Source organism: Chroicocephalus ridibundus, chromosome 20 (assembly GCF_963924245.1).
Source record: "Chroicocephalus ridibundus chromosome 20, bChrRid1.1, whole genome shotgun sequence".
Lineage (NCBI taxonomy): Eukaryota > Metazoa > Chordata > Aves > Charadriiformes > Laridae > Chroicocephalus > Chroicocephalus ridibundus.
The window spans coordinates 4030222-4049567 of NC_086303.1; the positions used below are offsets into that span (position 1 = coordinate 4030222).

Here is a 19346-nt window from a genome sequence, read left to right on the forward strand (position 1 = left end):
TGCACAGCACCGGCAGCTGTGGACCTCCCCGAAGCACCTGGCTGTGGGGCTGGCACCCCTCCGGAGGGACCCCAAAAACCCCAAACCACCCTGGGACCGGCTGAATGGGGTGCTTCTCCCCTTCTACTGCACCAGGCTTTCCTGCGAAAAAAAAAAAAAACAAAAAACCCAGCTCCCCAAATCCAGGGCAGCCCCCCTGCAAGATGGGGATGCTGCCGCATCCCAGCCTTCGAGCATCACTGGGGGAAAGCGGCTCTGGGTGCTTTCAGTGCCCTGACCCTCCCTCCTCCGGCATGAGAAGAAACAGCCCACGCTGCAACGCTCCGGCATGTTGTAAATAAATATATTTTAATGATTCTTCTTCCATTCCAGTTCATTCTTTTATACATTTATTTATAAAACAGTAGTAAAATTTTTTAATCAGAGCACAGTGCATTAAAAATAGAAAAGAAAAATAAAACAAACAAAAACCCCAAAAGATTAAAAAAATAATAATAATAATAATAATAATCCACAACTGGTTACTCGCGGCTGGGGGAGACGCCACGTCTCGCGCTGAGCAGCGGACGGTGCTCTGCCCGCCGGCGCCAGGAGCGGGGCAGAGGGTCGCGCACCCCAGCCAGCCCCGCGCGTGTCGTGTACCACCAGCGAGGGCCCAGCGCAACCACCGTACGGTCACGATAATCCCAAGCGACCCAGGATTTCACATGCCCGCCCTGAAGCGCCCCCGGAGACCCTCCGGTGTCTGCAGCCCCACAGATCACCCACGTCTATAGGCACTCAGCACAGCGTATGGGGTGCTGCCGCCCTGCCGGGGGGGATTATTCTCTTTACAGGCACTAACGGCAGTGCATGAAGGATGCCAAGGCCTCCCGTGAACGCGCAGCCCCAAACCCACACAGCCCCGCGCCCCGATGCCCCCTCTGCTGCCCTCCCTGCACCCCTGCGGGGCAGCGGCCAGACCCTGCCCTGTCCCGATGCTCCAGGACATCCCGTGTCCTCCCTCCTCCTTTCCCCTGCTCTCCTCCCCACCTTCTGCACTTCCCCGCACCCTCACATCCCACAGGCACCTCGCCGGGGGGGGGCACCGGGGCTGTCCCCCACCTCGCAACCCCCAATCCAGCCGCGATGGAGCATGTTTGTCCCTCCTTGGCTGGGCTTTCCCCTGGCGGTCCCAACCCTGTGACATCCCCCATCCTTGGTCCAGGATGGGGTCCACCCAGTGACACCCCCATCCCTGCGCAGGCTCCCAGCCACCTCGCCACAGCTTCCACGGCCCGGGGGAGAGCGATGCTGTGCTATAGCGCGGGATCGCAAAGGGGTCTCCTCTCCCCAGCCTTGCCTCCTCTCCCTGATAAAATCCGTACGGTATTTTCCCTGTGAACAGCGTCCCCCTCCCCTGCCCAGCTCCCTCCCCACCACCAGCCGGGCTGAGGAGGCAGGAGGCGGTGCAGAGCCCAAAGCAGCTCCCCATCACCGAGCCACCCCAGCTGGGGAACGAGCTGGTGACACCGGGAAGAGAAATAAACCCCGCGAGCCACGGGCAGAGAGCGGCAGCTCAGGTTTGGCATCGGCACAAACCATCTCCTGGTCCCCAGCCTGGACCTCCACGCCCAGATGTGGGGCAAGACATCCGCTTTCAACGAGTATCCCCAAAAAAAAGCGTAAAGACCCTTTATCTTTCCACCTGAAGAGCCGAGGGTTGGCGTTACGGGGCAGAGGCACCTCTGCGGGGATGTCTCGAGGGAGGCTGAAGGTCACCCAGCACCATGAAGCCCTTGTCCAGAGGCCAGCGATGTTTTGGAGGTGCTGCCAAACCCCGAGGGGATGTCCCCCCGCAAGGGCAGGGTCACAGCAGGGGGTTGACTGAGCATCAAACACCCCGTCCTGGCCATTTGGAAGCCCTCAACCTTGACCCAAATTCGTAGCCTCGGACCCAGCTCCCTCAGACAACATCCCCCATGCCCCGTGAATTAACTCGCTCCAATTAACACCTCCTGCCCTGCAACACAGAGAGGCAGTGGGTGCTCCGAGGAAGGAGGAACCGTGAAGGAATTGGCACCGTGAAGCATCCGCAGGGCTGGGAGGCCACCGCTGGGGAAGACTCCTTGGGAACATGGAGTCCCGGAGCGGGGCAGCAAGGAGGCAGCAAGCCAGACAAAAAGCTCTGAGCATCGGCCCTCTCCTCCCAGGGACCTGAAGGCTCCCGCTCGCTCCGGCTCCGAGCCAGCACCCTGGGGATGGGCTCCGGTCCGGGAGGGTTTCGCTGAAAGGCAAAGCAACCGAGAACACGCTCCCGGGCTGGGGAACCTGCAGTCAGGCCAACGCCACAGCAAGCCAAGAAGTTCCGTTCCAGCTCCTGGCAAAAAAAAAAGCTTGCGAAAGACACGGCGGTACCCGGCGAGCCTTGATCCGAGACCCCCCGTTGCATAGAGAAAAGGTACTCCTACGTAGATTCAAGTGCGCAGCAGGACGGGCTCCTCCCGTGAGAAGAGCGCCCTGTAACTTCACTAACCAAACTTGAAGGTCCAGTCCTTGACCCCAGCGTCGGAGCAGCTCCTCGTCACAGCATGTCTGCATCCTCCATGCTGAAGCTGCTCCGGCGACTGCTGGCCTTGGAGGCCTCCGGGGACATGGCCGAGAACAAGGGGTCAGAGGCCAGGGGCAGCATGGTGTCCTGCATCAGCATCAAGTCCAGCTCCTTCTTGGATAGGGATGGGAAGGAAGCACTGTGGCCGGGCTCCAGGCTGTCCGGGAAGCCCCGGGAGCCGTCATCGAAGCTCAGGCTGTGGGTAAAGTCCAGCTGGTGGTAGGGAGACTGGGGTGGTGGAGGCAGCGCCGCCTGCGGCTGCGATTCAGGGTCCGGAGGTGGCAGCAGTGGCTCCAGCGTCCCCTCGTCACTGCCGGCTTCTTGCTTGACCACCTGCTGAGCCAGCTCGGCTACGTTGACACCCGAGGGCGAGGAGGTGGGCAGCCCGTGGACACGCGCCTGCATCTCCAGCTCCTGCCAACAGAGCACAGGAGGTCTTTGGTGGGGACGTCGTGCATGGGGACACGGCACATGGGCATCCACGGAGGTGGCAGGGACAGAGGGACCAAGAAGCTCACAGCGAAGGAGCCCATGGAAGAGGCGAAGGATGGAAAACGGTGACCCAACAGGTCAACAACACTCGCTGTGGTGACCTGAACCTCAGATGTCCAGTTTGTCCGATGACTTTCCTGGTGACTCGACAGCCATGAGAGGGAGGAGAGCCCCTGCCCGTCCCCTCCACGGGGCAGGAGCGAGCTGCTCGTGGGGCTGGAGTAGAGCGGAGGGAGGGAAGAGCACAGGGAAGCTCACCTGGATGCGGAGCAGCAGCTGCTTATTTGTCATCTCCAGACGCCGCGAGTGATTCTCCAGGTCTCGTGACCTCTGCAAGTCCTTCTGCATCCTCTTGATGTAGTCCACAGACGCCTTCAGGATTGTCCCTTTGTTCCAGCGCACGTCCCTGCGGTGCAGGATGGAAAAAGAGATTGCCACCTGCGTGCCACCAACGTGTCCCCTCAGCCCTGCTCCACCAAAAAGCCCCTCTGCAAGTATCGCTGGCCCCATGGCCGAGCGTCGAGCAAACCCACAAAACCCACAGGTACCCCAGCCCCACGGAAACCACTGATACGTACAGGTCGTTGGCCTTGGGGATCAGCATCCCCAACTCCTTGATGCGGTCGTTGATGTTAAACCTTCGCCGTCTCTCGACTGCAGGGTGAGAAGAGAGGGAAGGAGGTGAGGAAGCAGCAGGAGCAGCTCCATGTCCCACAGCCCCCACCGGCCACGCTGCTGCTCCCGGCTCGTGGGGCTGGGAGCCACCGTCGTGCCCCGGACAGATCCTCCGGAGTCGGGGAGCTCAGGATGAGAAACCTCTAGGGACAACCGTTTGGCACCTTGCTCTCATCCATCCCCCTGGCTGGTCTGACCTTCCCCCAGCGCTAACGAGAAGGACAACAGGGTCTCTCCTGCACCGTAGGCATTTTGCAGAGCTGGGAAAGTGGGAGCCATGGCAGGGGGCTGGTGGGGTATTTCCTGAGGATGAGGTGAGAGGGGAAGGGGGACCCGGCTTGGAAAGAGGGGGAACGAGGATGAAGAGTGATGGGGAAAGCGCTGCAGGGGTGGGAGAGGGAAAAGCATGCAACCCATGGGCAGCCATCACCAAACTCACTCAGGTTGTGATTGTCTTTCTTCTGGCGCTCTTTTGCCAGGGCTCGGCTCTCGGCATCTGCAACGGAGACCCACAACGTCACCCAGACGGGATGAGGCTTCATCTCGCCCCACGAGCATCCCAAGCTGGTGTCGGAGCACCCCAGCATCCCCCAGAGCCGCCCTCCCCACCCGCGGGGACAGGGCAGCCCCGGCCAGCTTTGGTACTCGCCGTCACCGGGGCCGGGGACATACCTGTCAGCTCTCTCTTCTGGGTGAGGTCGGCAGGGCAGGAGCTGCTGGTGACACCTACGAGAGAGGCCGTCACCTGGGGGTCCCCGCTATAGACATTCATGTGACTGCTGGACATCGGCAGCTGAAAACCAGAGGGACAGGCGGGTTAGCTCCATCCGGGGCCAGGGGACCGGGGCTCAAGCCCAGCTGCTTGGCCTCTGGGATGCGAGCGTGTAGCCCAGGCAGGTGTAATTGTCTTCCCGGGCCCTTAAACCAGCTATAATCAGAGCAGCAAAGAAAACAGGACTTCAAAGGGCGCAGCTGATCCCCTCCCACGGCCAGCATCTAAAATAGGGCAGATGAATCACATCCGAGAAGGGCTCGGCAGGATGAATCCCACTGGGAGGCACAAGCTGCCGTATGGATCCGACCCGGGCGACGGTGCCGCTCTGAGCAAGCTTCTGGCTGGGAAACCTCTCCCGGCATCAACGTCCCCCCACATTGCAGCGGACCCTTGGTCCCTCCCCACACCCCTCTCTCGTCTCTCCGGCTTTTTATAAGGGCTCCCAACTGTCATTAAAGAGGAAAAGAAGCTGAAGAACTGGCTCTTGCAGTTGCAAATGGGAGATCTCGCTGCCTCCCTCTCCCAGCCCCAGGGACACCCGTCCCAGGGATGAGGCTGGGTTGGGCTGGCACCTGGGCATCGCTGCAGGGATGTGGCAGGACACGTCCCCTCTGTGCCACCTCTGTCCCTGCAAGCATGGGGCTGCGGGACCCCCAGGCCACCCTCCCTCCCAGGCTCTGACCTCTTCCAAACGTGCATCAGAGACTCACTGTGTTGGGCATGTGGACTTCGGGGTTCATATAGCCCAAAACGTCATCCAGGCGCATGATGTCATCAATGACCTCATCAAACTGAAAGGGAAAGGCGTAAGATGCCAGTGGGTTTCTTTGCCCTTTCCAGCACCTTTGCCACCCCCGGCAGCCCGGTGGCACCTCCTCACCTCCCGCTCGGGGTTGGAGCCGATGTTGAGCATGGCCATGGGGCTGTTGGGCGCACTGTTGCCCGCCGAGGAGGACATGACGTGGCCGGGTCGGACACCGGGGGACGCGGCGGGTGGTGGCTTGGGAGAGTGGCTGACGGGGCTGACATGGGCAGCAAACTTGTTCCCGTAGGTTTCGGAGAGATAAGCCTGAACCTTCTTGTCCCGCGACTTCTGGAGGTGGTACGTGGTGGGGTTCTCCAGGTAGGACTGAACCTGCGAGGCGACAAACCATCAGGGATCTCCCACACCCCCCTGTCCCCAGGGAAGGGGGGGACACCACCCGCCCGGCACTGTACCTTGAGGACCTCTCCGGGCACGGGTGGTGGGGACTGGTAGTGGACGGGGGTGTTGATGGCCGGGGTGGAGGCCACCGGCATCCGCTGCTGCTGCATGTAGTTCATCATCATCTGCTGCTGCATGCGCTCCCTCTCCGCCTCCTGCTGCGCTTGCTGCTTCATCAGCTCCATCCGCAGGCCGATGCGGGACGCCATGGTGCACCAGAGGGGGGGGACACGGGCGCCCGCCGGGCACGGAGGTGACCCTGAGAAGAGGACATGGCACATCAGCAACAGGGAAACTGAGGCACGGGGAGGGAGCAGACATCCCAGAGCAGCTGTACCAGGACGATCGCCCTAACGCCAGATGGACGGGTCTGCCCTCCTGCCGCGGCTCCCTGCCACGCCACCGCTCTCCCTGGGGACAGCCAGGACACCCCAGGGAGGGGACAGGGTGGGCAGGGAGTAGCCGGGACCCCCGTGCCCAGCGCGCTTGGACTCACGTACCGCCGGGTTCAGCTGGAGCGTGCTTTGAGCCACCAACTTCCGAAACACCGGAGCAAAGCCAGAAGGACCAGGAAAAAAAAACAGAGCCCCAGAGCGGAGCGAAAGGGAAAGAGAAAGCAAGGGAAGAGCAGGAAGAAAAGGCCGGCGGGTGCCAGGAGCCGGAGGCAGGGTTTAACCCTCAGCCCGGCTTCTCCGAAACCGGCGCAGGAAGAACAACACGGCTTCTGTGCGGGGCCGGCACGCGAGCGCAGAGGCGGGGGGAGGCGTGCGAGGCCCCCGCACCGCACAGACCGGCCCTTGTTCCCCCGTACAAAGGGGACGGCGGCCCGTGGAGGGGGGGAGAGGATGCCGGGGCGAGGGGAGATGCCCTACCCGGACTCTGCGGGGCCACGATGATGGTTTTCCATGGGGCTGGTTTCCCACGCGGGGCTGGGCTGGGGATGCGGGAGATGTTTACAGGATGGGGGTCTGGATCACAGCATCCTCAGGGCAGGAGGGAAAGCGGAGCACAGGAGCCAAAGCAAACGCTGCCAGGGGAACAGACAGGAGCCAAACACCGGGGGTTTGCTCTGCGGCGGCGTAACCAGACAAATCTGGAGGGTTTTGCTATTTAAATACAATGTGTAATTGCAGACAAAGGGGCCACAGTGGATACAACGCACCAGGGTTTCGGCGAGGCATGATACACAGTGCCACGCAATATCCTAAGGGGGAAATTAAATCAAGCCAGCATGGACAGAAATACGATTACATGGATCAAGAGCCAGCTATTGAACGGCAAGAGGAAGGTAATTAATTAGACATGGTGGCCCATCTAAAGGGGGATGGGAGAAGAGGAGCCTGGGACAGTTATCAATTGGAGCTTCGTTAAGATAGCTGTCACAAACGGCCTCAGAAGAGGGCACAGGGGGACAACACTTGAGAGAAGCAACAGCAGAGCCCCAGAAAGGGACTCAGTGACGCCGGGGACAGCCTGCAGCGGATGAAACAGGGCCAAAGGGGGATAAACCGCAGCCGATGCACACGGGGGATGTAATAACCCCAAATCTTCAGGGCAGGGTGAGAGGGAAAGCCTCCAGAGCTGTGAGGAGATGGGATGGGGGTTGGATTAGACGATCTCCAGAAGTCCCTTCCGACCCTACCAATTCTGTGATTCTGTGATGAGCCGCCGCGGCGTGGAGGAACCGGCCGTGCTTGGCGAGCCCAGCTCATGCCACAGGGACAGGGTGAGGCACCAGGGCACCAGGAGACAGAGGTTTTTGAGGAGCTTCAAGCACCGGGGGAGAGCGGGAAAAGAGATCTCAAGCCGTGCACGGGAAACTCTGCGGTCAGCCCCCGTGTTTGCCGGGGGGATCCGGGCTCTTCTTAGGAAGGGCAGCCGGTACGTGGGGGATGGAGGGTGTCACGTGAAGCGTGCCGAGGCACAGTCACCCACGGCACGGCACCCGCTCACCCACGCCAACCCCGGTCCCACCGCCCTGCCTGGCTCCAGGACCCCCCCAGCTGCTCCCTTATAGAAAACAGGGGTGGGGGGAGCCGAAAGCGCTGCCCTCTCCCCCGGGAAACTCCAGAGAAGGGGAGCTGCCGAGGGCAAGGATGGGGAAGGGTGGCCAGAGCCGGGCCCGATACGGAGAGAGGGGAAATTAGGTCAGGTTTAAAATAACCCGCTTGGTTCTGCTTGGCTTCCCCCCCGCCCCCCGAAACGCCGGGCAGCTTCTGCTTTCGGTCTGAGTCAGCCCCAGCGGGTGGGAGGGAGGAAGCTGGAGGTGGGAAAGGATGGGGACCCAACCGGTATCACGGAGCAGGTACCCCATCCCAGGGGAACGCATTCCACCCCGCCACCCCTTGGCGCAGGGCGGGCAGAAATAAAGCACGCAGAACAGCAGCTCCATCCGGGATGCCTGTTATTCCTGGGAAGGTGAAAGGTGTTGGCATCCTGGGATGCTAACTGGGATGTTCGCGTGCCGGGGAAAGCACACCCAGGGGCTTTCCCGCTGAGCCGGAGCCGTTCCCATGCCAGGGGCAGCCCCAGCCTGGTCCCTGCCTGGAGGGGACCCTGGGGAGGGTCCATCCCGGTGCTCGGGCAGTGGTTTGCCCGGCTCGGAGCTGGCAGCGTGGCCGGCCAGGGCATACCCAGGCATTGGGTTTCCCATCGGATGCTGCCAGGGCACCTGCTGGGTCAACGTCCCCATCGGTCACGGAAAGGGAAGAGCAGGGGAGGGGAGGGGGGAAGGCGGTGGGAGGCCCCGGGTGGGCGATGGAGCAACGGGAAGGCGATGGGGAGGGAGAAGAGGGGCTGAAGGGCAGGAAGGCAGGAGGAAGCAGGGAAAGGGTGGACGGCCCCAGCAGCTCTCCACACCCTGACTCCACCTTTCCTGTCCGGAGAGCGGGGACTGGTGGCAGGGGGGACAACAGGGTGGCTTTTCCATGCCTGGAACAGCTCTCAACCCCCTGCCCATCGCCGACCATCGGCAGGAGAAGCCGTGGAGCCGGGCTGATCCTGACCCTGTCTGCAGCCCCCAGCTCCATGGGGGGGTCCAAAGCACAAGCCAGGAACACAGGGAAAAGGGATGGATTTCTCAAAGGAAACTCCGAAAACCCCGCACCCCTGCCTCCTTTGGGTGGGGGGAAAAAAGTTAATCCCACTTCATTGCAGGACCACATCCTAAAGCCAGAGCAGGTCCTGGAGTGAAAACCACCCCCCCGGGTGCTGGGGGGCTCCATCAGCGCCTGGGGCTCCACCACCACACACCAGACCCACCGCCGGGACAACGCGCGGGGCCGGAGCCAGGGAATTAATCTCCCTTCGAAATATCTCCGCTGCTATTTAGCGACGCGGTTATTTCTGGACCTTTCTTGCTTTTCCTCTGGGGGTGTTATTTTCAACAAGAGCCCAACGTGCCCTCCCCACAACGGGGCGGCACTCGGGGGTGGAGGATCCCCGGTGGCACCCAGAGCTGCCCTGACACCAGCTCGTCGTGTCCCCCCCCCGCAGGACTTTGCATGGCCCTGAGCTGTCCCCTGTCCCCGCGGGGCCCTGCGGCACTGCAGCCCAGGCTGCCGACGGAGTTTGGAAAGTGTATTTTCTGCAGCGACACCAGGTCCTGCTCCGCAACACACGGGGCTGGGCTGACACAGGACCCGCCGCGGAGAGCCAGCGTTGGGCACCCAGTGCCACCCCGAAGGGACAAAACAGCCGGAGCCACACCGCCATCCCCGCACCCATGCGGCACCCCACTGCCGCCTCGCTGCGCCCAGGTGTGGGTTAGAAATAAAAGCTGCCCTGAAGCAGTTTCCAGAATTAGCCCCTGCGAAATACGGGATCGCGTTACCCTCCCTGGGCGGCCCACGGCGGGGAAGCGGCACCCCGCGCCGCCCGTCCTGCCCGCAACCTACGGGCACACGCACACACATACAGAGCAAGTGCAACACAAATCCTGCTGCCCTGCTTTGAGGACCTGCCCACCTGCCCACCCCCTCGAAAGCTGGAGGGAAAAGAGGGGAGCGATGCCCCGCTCGGCCCCAGAAACGGAGCTGAGAACCCCCAAACTCATCGCACCAAGGAGCCGCCCGCCCTCTGTGTTTATTTCCCGGGCGATTGTGGCCGTTCATGAGCGGAAAAATCAATCAGCGGCTTGAGCCGGGAGCGGGGACCCCCCCAGGGAAGGAGGGTAGCCGGGGTGGGGGCCGTGCCACCCGCCGCTCCGGGCTGCTTCATTGATAACCAAGAGGGCAGCAAAAAGGAAAAAGAGAAGAAAGAAGTGAAAACAGCTCTGCTTCTTGCTACTGGCAGCAAGCACCCGCCGAGCCTTCCTTCCTTGTTTTTCATTTTCAAATACCACTGGGGGGGGGGGGGAAGGTGAGACGTGAGGGCGGCGAGCAAGGGACCCCCAAAATATCCCAGCCCGGGCAGGGCAAAGCACCCAAAGCCGTTTTGGGGCAAGCAATGGCCAGCTGGGTCCCGCAGCCGGGAGCCCAGCGGAGTTTGGCTCTCTGGACCGGACGGCACCGAGCTGCCACCCCGCCAGGCACCCGCAAAGCCCCCCCATGGGTGCCCGCAGCCCGGGGACGGGCTCCGCTGCCACCCCGCTGTGCGGGGAAGGGGGACGACGGGGCTGGGGTTACCTGGGCGCGGGACGGCGGGGCCGGGGGGGCTTCTGGGTGCCAGAGCCTGTGGGTCGCAGCTCCTCCGTGCTCCTCGCTGAGGCCAGCCCGGCTCCTGCGCTGGCCCCGCGTTTCCTCATTTTCAGGACTTTGCTTTTAATGCAGCAGAGGCCGCGCAGGGTGCAGGCGGGGTGGTTGGGGGGGCGGAGGGGGGGGAAGTTGCAAAAAAAACCTCCAAACCTGCTTGTTTTTCTCACTGCAGCGCAAGAGTTAGCAATTGAGCTGAGAAAAAGAAATAGATGCTGCCGGCGGACTCTCCGGGCTGCCCGAGCCCCGGCTGGGTCTGCCCCATGGCGTCCCCCCGGGAGCTGCCGGCAGCGCTGCCTGCGGTGACATCCCTGCCTGCAAATACACAGAGGGACAAAAGCTGTCCCTCTGTCCCTCCAGGTAAGGTGGCACGCAGGGATCCCTCGCCCTCCCTACGGCTGGAGTGGGCGCACAACAAGCACCAACATTACGCAGCTGGATCCGTCCCCGCACGCTGCCGGGCAGCACACGGGGTCCCTCCGGCACCCACAGCCGGTGCCCGCCGGGACGGCGATGCCAGTGCTGACCAGCACCAACCAGGATGGCGATGGCAAAGCCAGGGGATGACAAGGATGCCTGTGTGATGCCCCACGCCGCTGGCACAGTGCTGGGGACCCCCCTTACCCCCCTCATTGTGCAAACCCACTTTTTACCATCACCCCTTTGCACCCGTGCTGGATGTGCCACTGTCCCAGCAGGTCACTCCCCCGGGGCTGGGCCAGCGAGCCGCTGCCGTGCCACCCCACCAGCAACGCGGCTGGCACCCATCCGCTCCTGGCCAGCTGGGACTGGTCCCTCGGGGCACTCGCCCTGACTTGGCAAGGCCACTGCAGGGGTGATTTATGCCATGCCAGCGTACCCGTGGTGTCAGGGGTCTGGTAACGACACCGGCACCCAGGCGAGGAAGGACCCCTTCATCTTCATCAGCACGCTGAGGACCACGGTGCCCAGTTGGCAGCCCCAGAAACGGGCAGTGGGACAGGGTCTGATCTGGGGTTGCAGGATGGGATTTCTCACCTTTAGGGTGGCCAAACGCTGGCAGCGGAGCAACCTCCATCCTTGGAGACCCCGATCTAAGCCCAACGTTGGCCACACTTGTGGTTGGACCAGAGGTTCCAGAGGTCCCATCCAGCCTATGCCCCTCTGGGATGAGGATGGGGTGGTGGGAAAGGGGCGGGGGGGGACCCATTTCCAACCCCAGAGAGCAACAGTGCCCTCCCCATCACCCACCCGTGATGGGTCGGGCAGGAGACAGGTCGGGCAGGTGGATGGTCAGAGCCACCCCAGCCCCGTCCGGAGGCACCTTCCCCGCGCGGCGAGCACGCAGCCCTGAAAGGGAGAAGGAGAAGGCGGAGGGACTTGGCAAACAAAAGCCGGGGTCAGTTGACAACATCAGGCAGAGACTGAGTCACCGGGACTGTTTTTAGCCCTGGCATCCCAGAAACGTGGACCACGGCGTTGTTACCAGGCGCTTGGGTCAGAGGCCGAATGTCTTCCCTTCCATGCGTTAAATACCGCCCCTGGAAGTAGCCCAGGTATCCAGCACAGTAAAAACATTAACGTTTTCTTGTATGACGGCAGGACCCTGGCTAAAGTGGTCCCCAAACTGCCCAGGTAAGCTTGCCTCGCCAGGGAGGTGTCAGGGACCCGGCGGAGGGAAAAGCATCAGTCCCTGGGTACCAAGAGCCAGGGCTGAGTGTCCTTTGTCACAGTGTCACCCCCAGGGCAGAATAAATGGGGTGCGTAAAAAAGCACCCCTGGTTCTGGCGGTGCCGAGGGATATCCATGAGAGCCCACTTGTGCGTGGCAGCCTTCTGCAACGCCTCTCCCTCACCCCAACAAGCCACTTCCTCACCCCAAAAAGCCCCTTTGCCCAGCGTGGCACAGCTCGGAGACGGCACACACGCCATCACCTCGGCTGGGCACGGCCGGTGGAGGATGGCACCCACGGGCCAGATCCGGGTGCAGCCCCAGGAGAAGGGCTGGGGGAGGGGTGGGGGGACCATCGGGACCCCACCACGGTGGGGCTGAACCCAGCTCCGCGATGGCTCCAAACCGGAGCAAAAGCCCTTCCCGCAGGGTGGTTGGCACGGATGCAGGAGCCCTGATTGAAACATCACTGTCCGACTGACCGCCCGGGGAATTCACAGCCCGCCAGCGCAAACAGCCCGAGCCGACAAGTTCCTGCCCTCCCCTCCCACCCCCCCACCCCCACCCCGCAATTAAAAATAAAAGTGTTAACAGGCAGAAGGACGTTCCTGGGGCGAGGACGAGCCAACGGCAGTGCGGGGAGCGGGGACGCGCGGCGGCCGCAGCCCGGCACCACACGGGGCTGAGTGATTAATCAGCCCCGTATCGCGCCCGCCTTTCAGCGGGGAGGCGAGGAGAGGCGCGGGGTGACCTTGGAGGGGCCTCGGCCGCGCTGGCGGGGAAGGACGCGCGGCCGCACCGTGTCCCCCTCACCTCGGCAAAGGTCACGGGCGCTCCTAAGTGCGCCGGAGAGAGCCGGGAGCGCACAACCCTGCGGCCAAAGAGCAAACCCCGTCCTGCTCCAACGCGAGACGACGCCAAACAACTCGTGTGTTGGAGTTTGGTTTTTTTTTTTTTTTTTTCAAATAACCGCATAAATGAGCACTAAGGGGAACGGGCAGGATGGCACCACCCCTTGCCCCCAGCTTGGCTGCAGCAGGACAGATGCAACACACCACAGCACCGGGATTTAGAGGCATCGCATGACCCAAAATCCTAGAAATCAGCCTGGAAAGTGGGGACGGCTCAGCAAAACCAGCCCTTGAGGTCCATGTGCCCCAAGTTCACGGTGCCACTTGCCGCCAGCACAGCTCTCCGCTGCGGAAGGTGCGAGGTGACAGCCCCACGTCCCCCCCCGGTGCCGCCCCCATCCCTCCTCCCTCCCTCCCTCCCTCCATGGCCCCGTGCTGCTGGAAGGAGGTAATATTTATAAATACGCCGTGTCCAGCCCCCAGCGCCCGGCCAGGAGGCTTCTCAGAGGTGGATTTCATGTAACCGTACCGCAGCCAGCAGCCCCAGCGCCGCAGACACCCCATCCATGGGAGCCGCAGCTGTTCCCCGTTCCCAGGAATAAACAAGTTGGGGACAGCCTGTGACTTGTCCTCCCAAACAGCCCCAGGACTCTCCCCACCAGCATCCCGGCCCCAGCAGCACCTCTCATGCCCGAGGGAGCGCCCAGCCATCACCGCTTACCCGCAGAGGAGAGGTTTCTCCTCTCCCCTCCTCTCCCCCCGGCTCAGCCCAGCGCTTTCCTGCTCCGTGAAGGTCAAACTTGGCTCTCGGGAGCCCCCGCTGCCAATCCAGCCCCTGTCCTGGCACCGTGCCGGTGCAACCGGGTCAGGTCCTCGCTATGGGTGCTGCCGCCTCCCTGGCACGGGTTATGCCGGTTTGACCATGAAGGAGCCCAGAGGCATCTTCCCACCAGGCTGGGTTTTCTCCAGGCATGATCTTCGCCTGTCCCGAGCCTGGAGCAGGTCCCCAAGGAGCGGGGACGGGGCTGAGCATGGCACCCACCCTGCTGCAGATAAGGCTGAGCCCGCTGGCACCCAACCTCCTCTCCTCCTGCGGGATTTGCAAGCCAGGAGTGGGGAAACACTCCCTGTGTGCCGGGATCCCGCTCCACCAGCCTGACCCAGCCGCAGCTCCCTCCTCATTTCCCCCTAAAAATTCCCCACCCCATGCAATTCCCCCAAAATCTCAAGGAAACAGCCAGACCTGCTGCCATTCCTTGTCCCTGAGGCTCCAAAAAGTCCCCTGCCCGTCCCCAAGCTCATTGCCAGCCATTGCCACCAAGATGTCCCAGCCTGGACTCTGCACCAGGGAGCACCCGCAGCCCCTCCGATGCGGCGCGGGGGGTTCTGAAGGTGCCCAGGTCGGGTCCCCCCTTGGCCCTGCTGATTTTGGCACCTGGGTGCTATGGCAGCAGCTGCACAAACTGTGCCGGAGGTTCAGCCGCGCGCTGAAAGGAGAATTTACAGCCGAAGTGGAGTCCCGGGATAACGCTGAGCCAGGGCGCGGCGATGGGAAACCTTCGGCTTCGCAACTGTTTAGATGAGAAGTAAATCACTTTCACTAATAGCGTGCATGAATGGGAAGGAAAAAGAGGGATGTAACCGGCAGGGAAGGAATGTTGCCTGGGCGTTTCAGGTTTAGCTGGAAAGAAAGTTGCTCCGATTTAACTAAAAGAGGGGATTTAAGCAGAGGGCAGGGTGTGGGGAGTTGAATGCACTTGTAGGAAGGGCGACAAAACCCTGGGGGCAATTCTTAGAAGAGTCTTTAAAAATAAGATGGCACAGCCGCCTTGCAAAGCCTGGGTACCTGCAGTACCTGGGGGGCTGGGGTGGGATGGGAAAGACCTTGAACCCTCCCCAGGCGACCCCGTCCAGGCCAACACACCCACCATCGCTGCAAATCCCCTGGGCAACCGCAGCGTCCACCTCCACACTCCCGCTCCCAGCCCCAAAATGCACCTACCCTCCCAAAACCCCTCCCGAACCGCCCGCTGCGCCTCCGGAAATGAAGCATCCCCCGTTCCCCAGGGTGCTGCCAAGCTCTGCCTCCATCCTACAGACCTACAGCACAACACAAGCTCCCGGTGGCCAGGATTCGGCCCCATGCCATCCTCCTGGGACACATTTTACCACCCCACCCCCCCGCCACGACACACCAAGTGCTTCTGGTGAGGTCCTTGCAGGCAGCCCCGCTCACCCGTCGCTCGGGGCTCGGCCCTCGCATGCTCTTCCTCTGCCTGCAGGGAAATTGTGTGGTTTCTTTACTCTTTTTTTCTTTTTTTTTTTTTTTTTCTCCCAATTTAATATTTATAGCTTTGCTCCGCTGGCTGTTTGTTCAGCAGAGAGCAAGGGGGAAGACGGTTGGAGAAGGGACGGCTTCTTCAAAGGCAGCCGCCAGCATCGGCTGGACAGGACCAGAGCTGGCATCGGTGCCGGGATTGCACCCGTCGCTCCCGGTTTTCTCAGCAATGTGCCACCCCCGGCCAACACCTGGGTCTCCTGGGAAAGCGAGGAGCAGGAACTGAAGCTCATCCTAGGGCTCGGCCTCCTGCATCCCTGGCCTGACCGCCCTACATGCGTGCAAATCCGCCTGGAAAACCCAAGTGCCGACCCTGCGGCGGGGCAGGACCTTGCAACGCATACGGGGAACCATCGGGGCTCTTCTGGGCATACCAGTGGCGGGGGGGAAAAGATGAGCACGTATTTCCTGCCTGCGAGCTCACGAAGAGATCACCCTTTTCATCCCTCCAAGCGTTGTACCGCCAGTGCCATCCCCTGCTTCAGCTGCGAGGGTGACAATGATGGCGGCTCACCCCGGGAATTACGGGCTGGCGGGGGATGCTCCCCGGCCGCCTCCGCACCGGGACTGCACCGTGGCTCGGCAAAGCCCGAGCTGCTGCCTCCCCCGGCCTTGCGGAGGTGATGCCACCGCAGAAAGGCCACCACGGGATGCCCTCCACCCCACACGTCACCCCTCCGAGCAGCCTCTGCTCTTTTACGGGGCTGCGAAGCCTCCAGCGCTGGCTCCCGCGGCTGCGAAACGCTCCGCAGATGTCCCACAGCAAACAGAGGGTCGGGGAAGGTGTCACAAAAAGGCTGCCACCGGCCAACGCTGGCTGCAGCCACGGGATGCCACGATGCTGTCACGGGGATGTGCCAGCGGCGCGGTGTCACTACCAGGCTGCAGGACCCACACTGGGGACACCACACCGGGGACACCGCTGTGCTGGGCTGACCCTGGAATGTTTCCCCCCGCCTCCCAGCCCGGTTCCTGTTTGACCGGGGAACGGGATAACCCCACATAGGGCAGTTTGGAAACGGCTCCCTTTCAGCAGGCGCAGCTCAAAGTCCCCCCCCTGCAAAAAACCCCAAACCACAAAGTCCAGCTGTCCCCAGGGACGGAGCCCAGCGGTGACGGGGATGTGCCATGCCCAGCGCAGGGAGAGCTCCATCCCTCCCCACCATCCATCCGCACCCCCCCGGGAAAGGAAGGAGAAACATGGATGCCGGGCTGAGATCCCACGGTGCCATCGCAACATCCAGACCCCAGCACACCCCCCCCCGCCCAGCACCGGGAGAGCCCCAGGGAGCCAGAAGGACATTTCTACCCTGGGAACATGTGCTTTTGGCAGGGGGGGCACCCCCGGCGTGGCCTCCCCAGCCCCATTTCCCTGCAGCGGCTGTTCCTCCCCCCACAGGGCTGCGCTGCTCGGGCTTCAGGGCCACCCCACCCTCAGCCCTGGAAATGTCCGTCGTCCCCCCCCTCGCCGTGCTCCGATGATTCATCACTTTGTCGCTGCGCACACAGGGCTCTTCCCTTTCCCCGCACCGCCGAAAACCAGCGAACGGGGAAACCTCGTCACGGCAAAGGCGGTAGCGGGGACGGGGAGGGCCGGGGCGGGGAGGGGGGGGGACACCAGGAACACACGTGCTGTAAACTCGGCGCTGCGGAGCGTGGAAAAAGAAATAAAGACCTGGCTGGAATCACGACCTCCATCCCAAACACCCGGATGCTGGAGTCGCCCTGTTGCAGCCAGCCCCACCCTGGAGCGGTTTCCTACTGATAAGGGTGGGAGGCAAAGCCAGCATCCCTCGGCGGGGTAAAGCCAGCATCCTTCGGGGGGGTAAAGCCAGCATCCTTCGGGGGGGTAAAGCCAGCATCCTTCGGGGGGGACAAAGCCAGCATCCTTCGGGGGGGACAAAGCCAGCATCCTTCGGGGGGGACAAAGCCAGCATCCTTCGGGGGGAAGCAAAGCCAGCATCCTTCGGGGGGAAGCAAAGCCAGCATCCTTCGGGGGGAAGCAAAGCCAGCATCCTTCGGGGGGAAGCAAAGCCAGCATCCCTCTAGGAGGGAAAACCAGCATCCCCTGGGGGGGCAAAGCCAGCACTTCTTTGGGGGGTCAAAGCCAGCATCCCCCCATGGGGCAAAGCCAGCACCCCTCAGAAAACACACCAGCTCCCCTCCGCTCAGCGCAGGGTCAGCACGTGCCGCTCGCAGGCCCCCTCGGCACCCACCCCTGTAGCCGAAATCTGGTGGTTTCTCAACTCCAGCAGCCCAATTCGCAAACCCCCAGCGGCCCTGGCATGGTTTTCCCCGCCGGAGCCCCCGGCAGCAGGTAGCCACAGGCTGAGCTGCCACCGGCACCCGCAGCAGGGAGAAACCGGCCCCGCTCCCTCCTCCAGCCAGCGGAGCAGCCGTGCATGAAGCCGAGCAAACACTGTAGGGGAAACTAAAAGGGGGGCGAGGGGGGGGGGAAGAAAAGAAATAAATCCCCCAAACTCCACACCTTCCCTGTCTGCTCAACTCTCTGCCGTTATATAAAAAAAAACCCATAAATAAATCACAAACTCCCCCACGGGCCGGGAACGCGCAGAAGCGCTGCAATTCCTGGAAACAGGCCCTGCTTGTCCCCGGACTTGCATGGGCTTATTTATTTATATTAGAAGAGCACAACAATAACCACCATATTTTCTCTCTTTTTCTCTCTCTTTCTCTCTCTTTTTTTTTTTTTTTTAAAGGAAATTTCCCCATCATCTGACTCACTCAAGCTTTAAGAGGACATGGGCATGAGGGCTGGTGTAATCCTTCCTGCTTCGCAATTAATTCATGAATATCATTAATCGGCGGCGGCAGGTTAAGCGCAGCCCCCTCCTCCGCCCCCGCCAAACTCCTGCTGCCCCAGAGGACCGAGTTGCGGGGGGCAGGGGGGGATCCCCTAAAAGCTGCGTGGCGTGCGGTACCCCCACTCTTCCCCTGCCTTTTGCAGACCCCAAAAGCAGTGCGGGGGGGGCGGCCGGCTGGCCGAGGGGGGGACCCACACTCCTGCCCCCTAGGATTTGCACCCTGTCCCACGGGGAAGGCTGCACGGAAACCCCCGTGCAAACCCAGCGCTCGGGGGGGCGGCACCGAGGGCTGGAGCATCCGTGCCTCAGTTTCCCCACGCGTGGCGTAAAGGGTGCGGGAGAAACGGGAGGGTTACGCCGGTAAAGGCGACCCGGGGAAGTCCCCTCTGCCTCCCGGAGGGCTCGCAGCCCCCGGAACCCCCGGCCTTTCGGCGGGGGCTCCCGGCCAAGCTGCCGGAAGACCCCCGGACCCCCCCAGCCGGCGGCTCAAGCCCGGCAGCACCGGGAGCAACCGCAGCCCCGGCCCGGCTGGAGCCTCCTGTAAGCGGGGGCCGCTCCCGGGGCCGGAGGGGGACACGCTGGGGGGGGAGTCATTATTATTTACACCAAAGGAGGAAAAACAAAAATAAGAAACAGCCCCGCTGCTGCGACTGCAAAGCGCCCCGGGATGGAGCAGGACAACAACCCCCCCCCGGCCGAGCTACGTCCCGAGAGGGCCCCGCTGCCCGGCTGGCGGCGCCCCCCCACTCCCGGTACCCCCCCGGTACCCCCGTAACCCCCCGGCACCCCCCGCCCCGCTGCACTCACCCGGCGGGGGGAGACGGAACGCCAAGGGTAACGAAGTGGTTCAGCTCGGCTCTGTCCGGCCCGGTTCGGCTCCGCTCGGCTCTGTCCGGCCCGGTTCGGCCCCGCTCGGCACCCACTCGTGTCGGTTCGGCTCCGCTCGGCCCCCGCTCGGCTCGGTTCGGCTCCACTCGGCCCGATTCGGCCCCGCTCGGCCCCCGTTCGTCTCGGTTCGGCCCGGCCCGGCCCGGCCCCGCCGCTCCCGCGCCGAGGGAGGGCAGCAGTGCCCGCCCGCCCGCCGGCCCGGCCCGGCTCGGCGCGGCACGGCACGGCCCGCTCCGCTCCGCAGCACGCCGGGAGCTGTAGTCCGGAGCGGGGCTGGGCTACCCGCGCCTGCCGGGACTTGTAGTCCTCCGCCTCGGCCGCAGCAGGAGTTTGGGTTAAGGGGTTTCCACCCCCGGAGCGGGTCAGG

At 62.8% G+C, this 19346-nt stretch overlaps 1 protein-coding gene across 2 annotated transcripts; it reads right to left on the bottom strand.

Annotated features, from left to right (window-relative positions):
• Positions 1-357: 357 nt before the first annotated feature.
• TFEB (transcription factor EB) lies at positions 358-19203 on the bottom strand. 2 transcript variants are annotated; one of them, XM_063356616.1, is made up of 9 exons: positions 18899-19203; positions 5751-5995; positions 5413-5667; positions 5243-5323; positions 4430-4550; positions 4197-4253; positions 3661-3736; positions 3341-3488; positions 358-3004 (listed from the first exon to the last, which is right to left on the bottom strand). In XM_063356616.1, the coding sequence occupies exons 2-9, from the start codon at positions 5943-5945 to the stop codon at positions 2564-2566; spliced, it is 1374 nt and encodes a 457-aa protein (XP_063212686.1). In that variant the 5' UTR covers positions 5946-5995; positions 18899-19203; the 3' UTR covers positions 358-2563. The 2 variants fall into 2 exon arrangements, with proteins under 2 accessions (XP_063212686.1, XP_063212687.1); XM_063356617.1 differs by lacking the exon at positions 18899-19203 and adding an exon at positions 13650-14012.
• Positions 19204-19346: the final 143 nt, after the last annotated feature.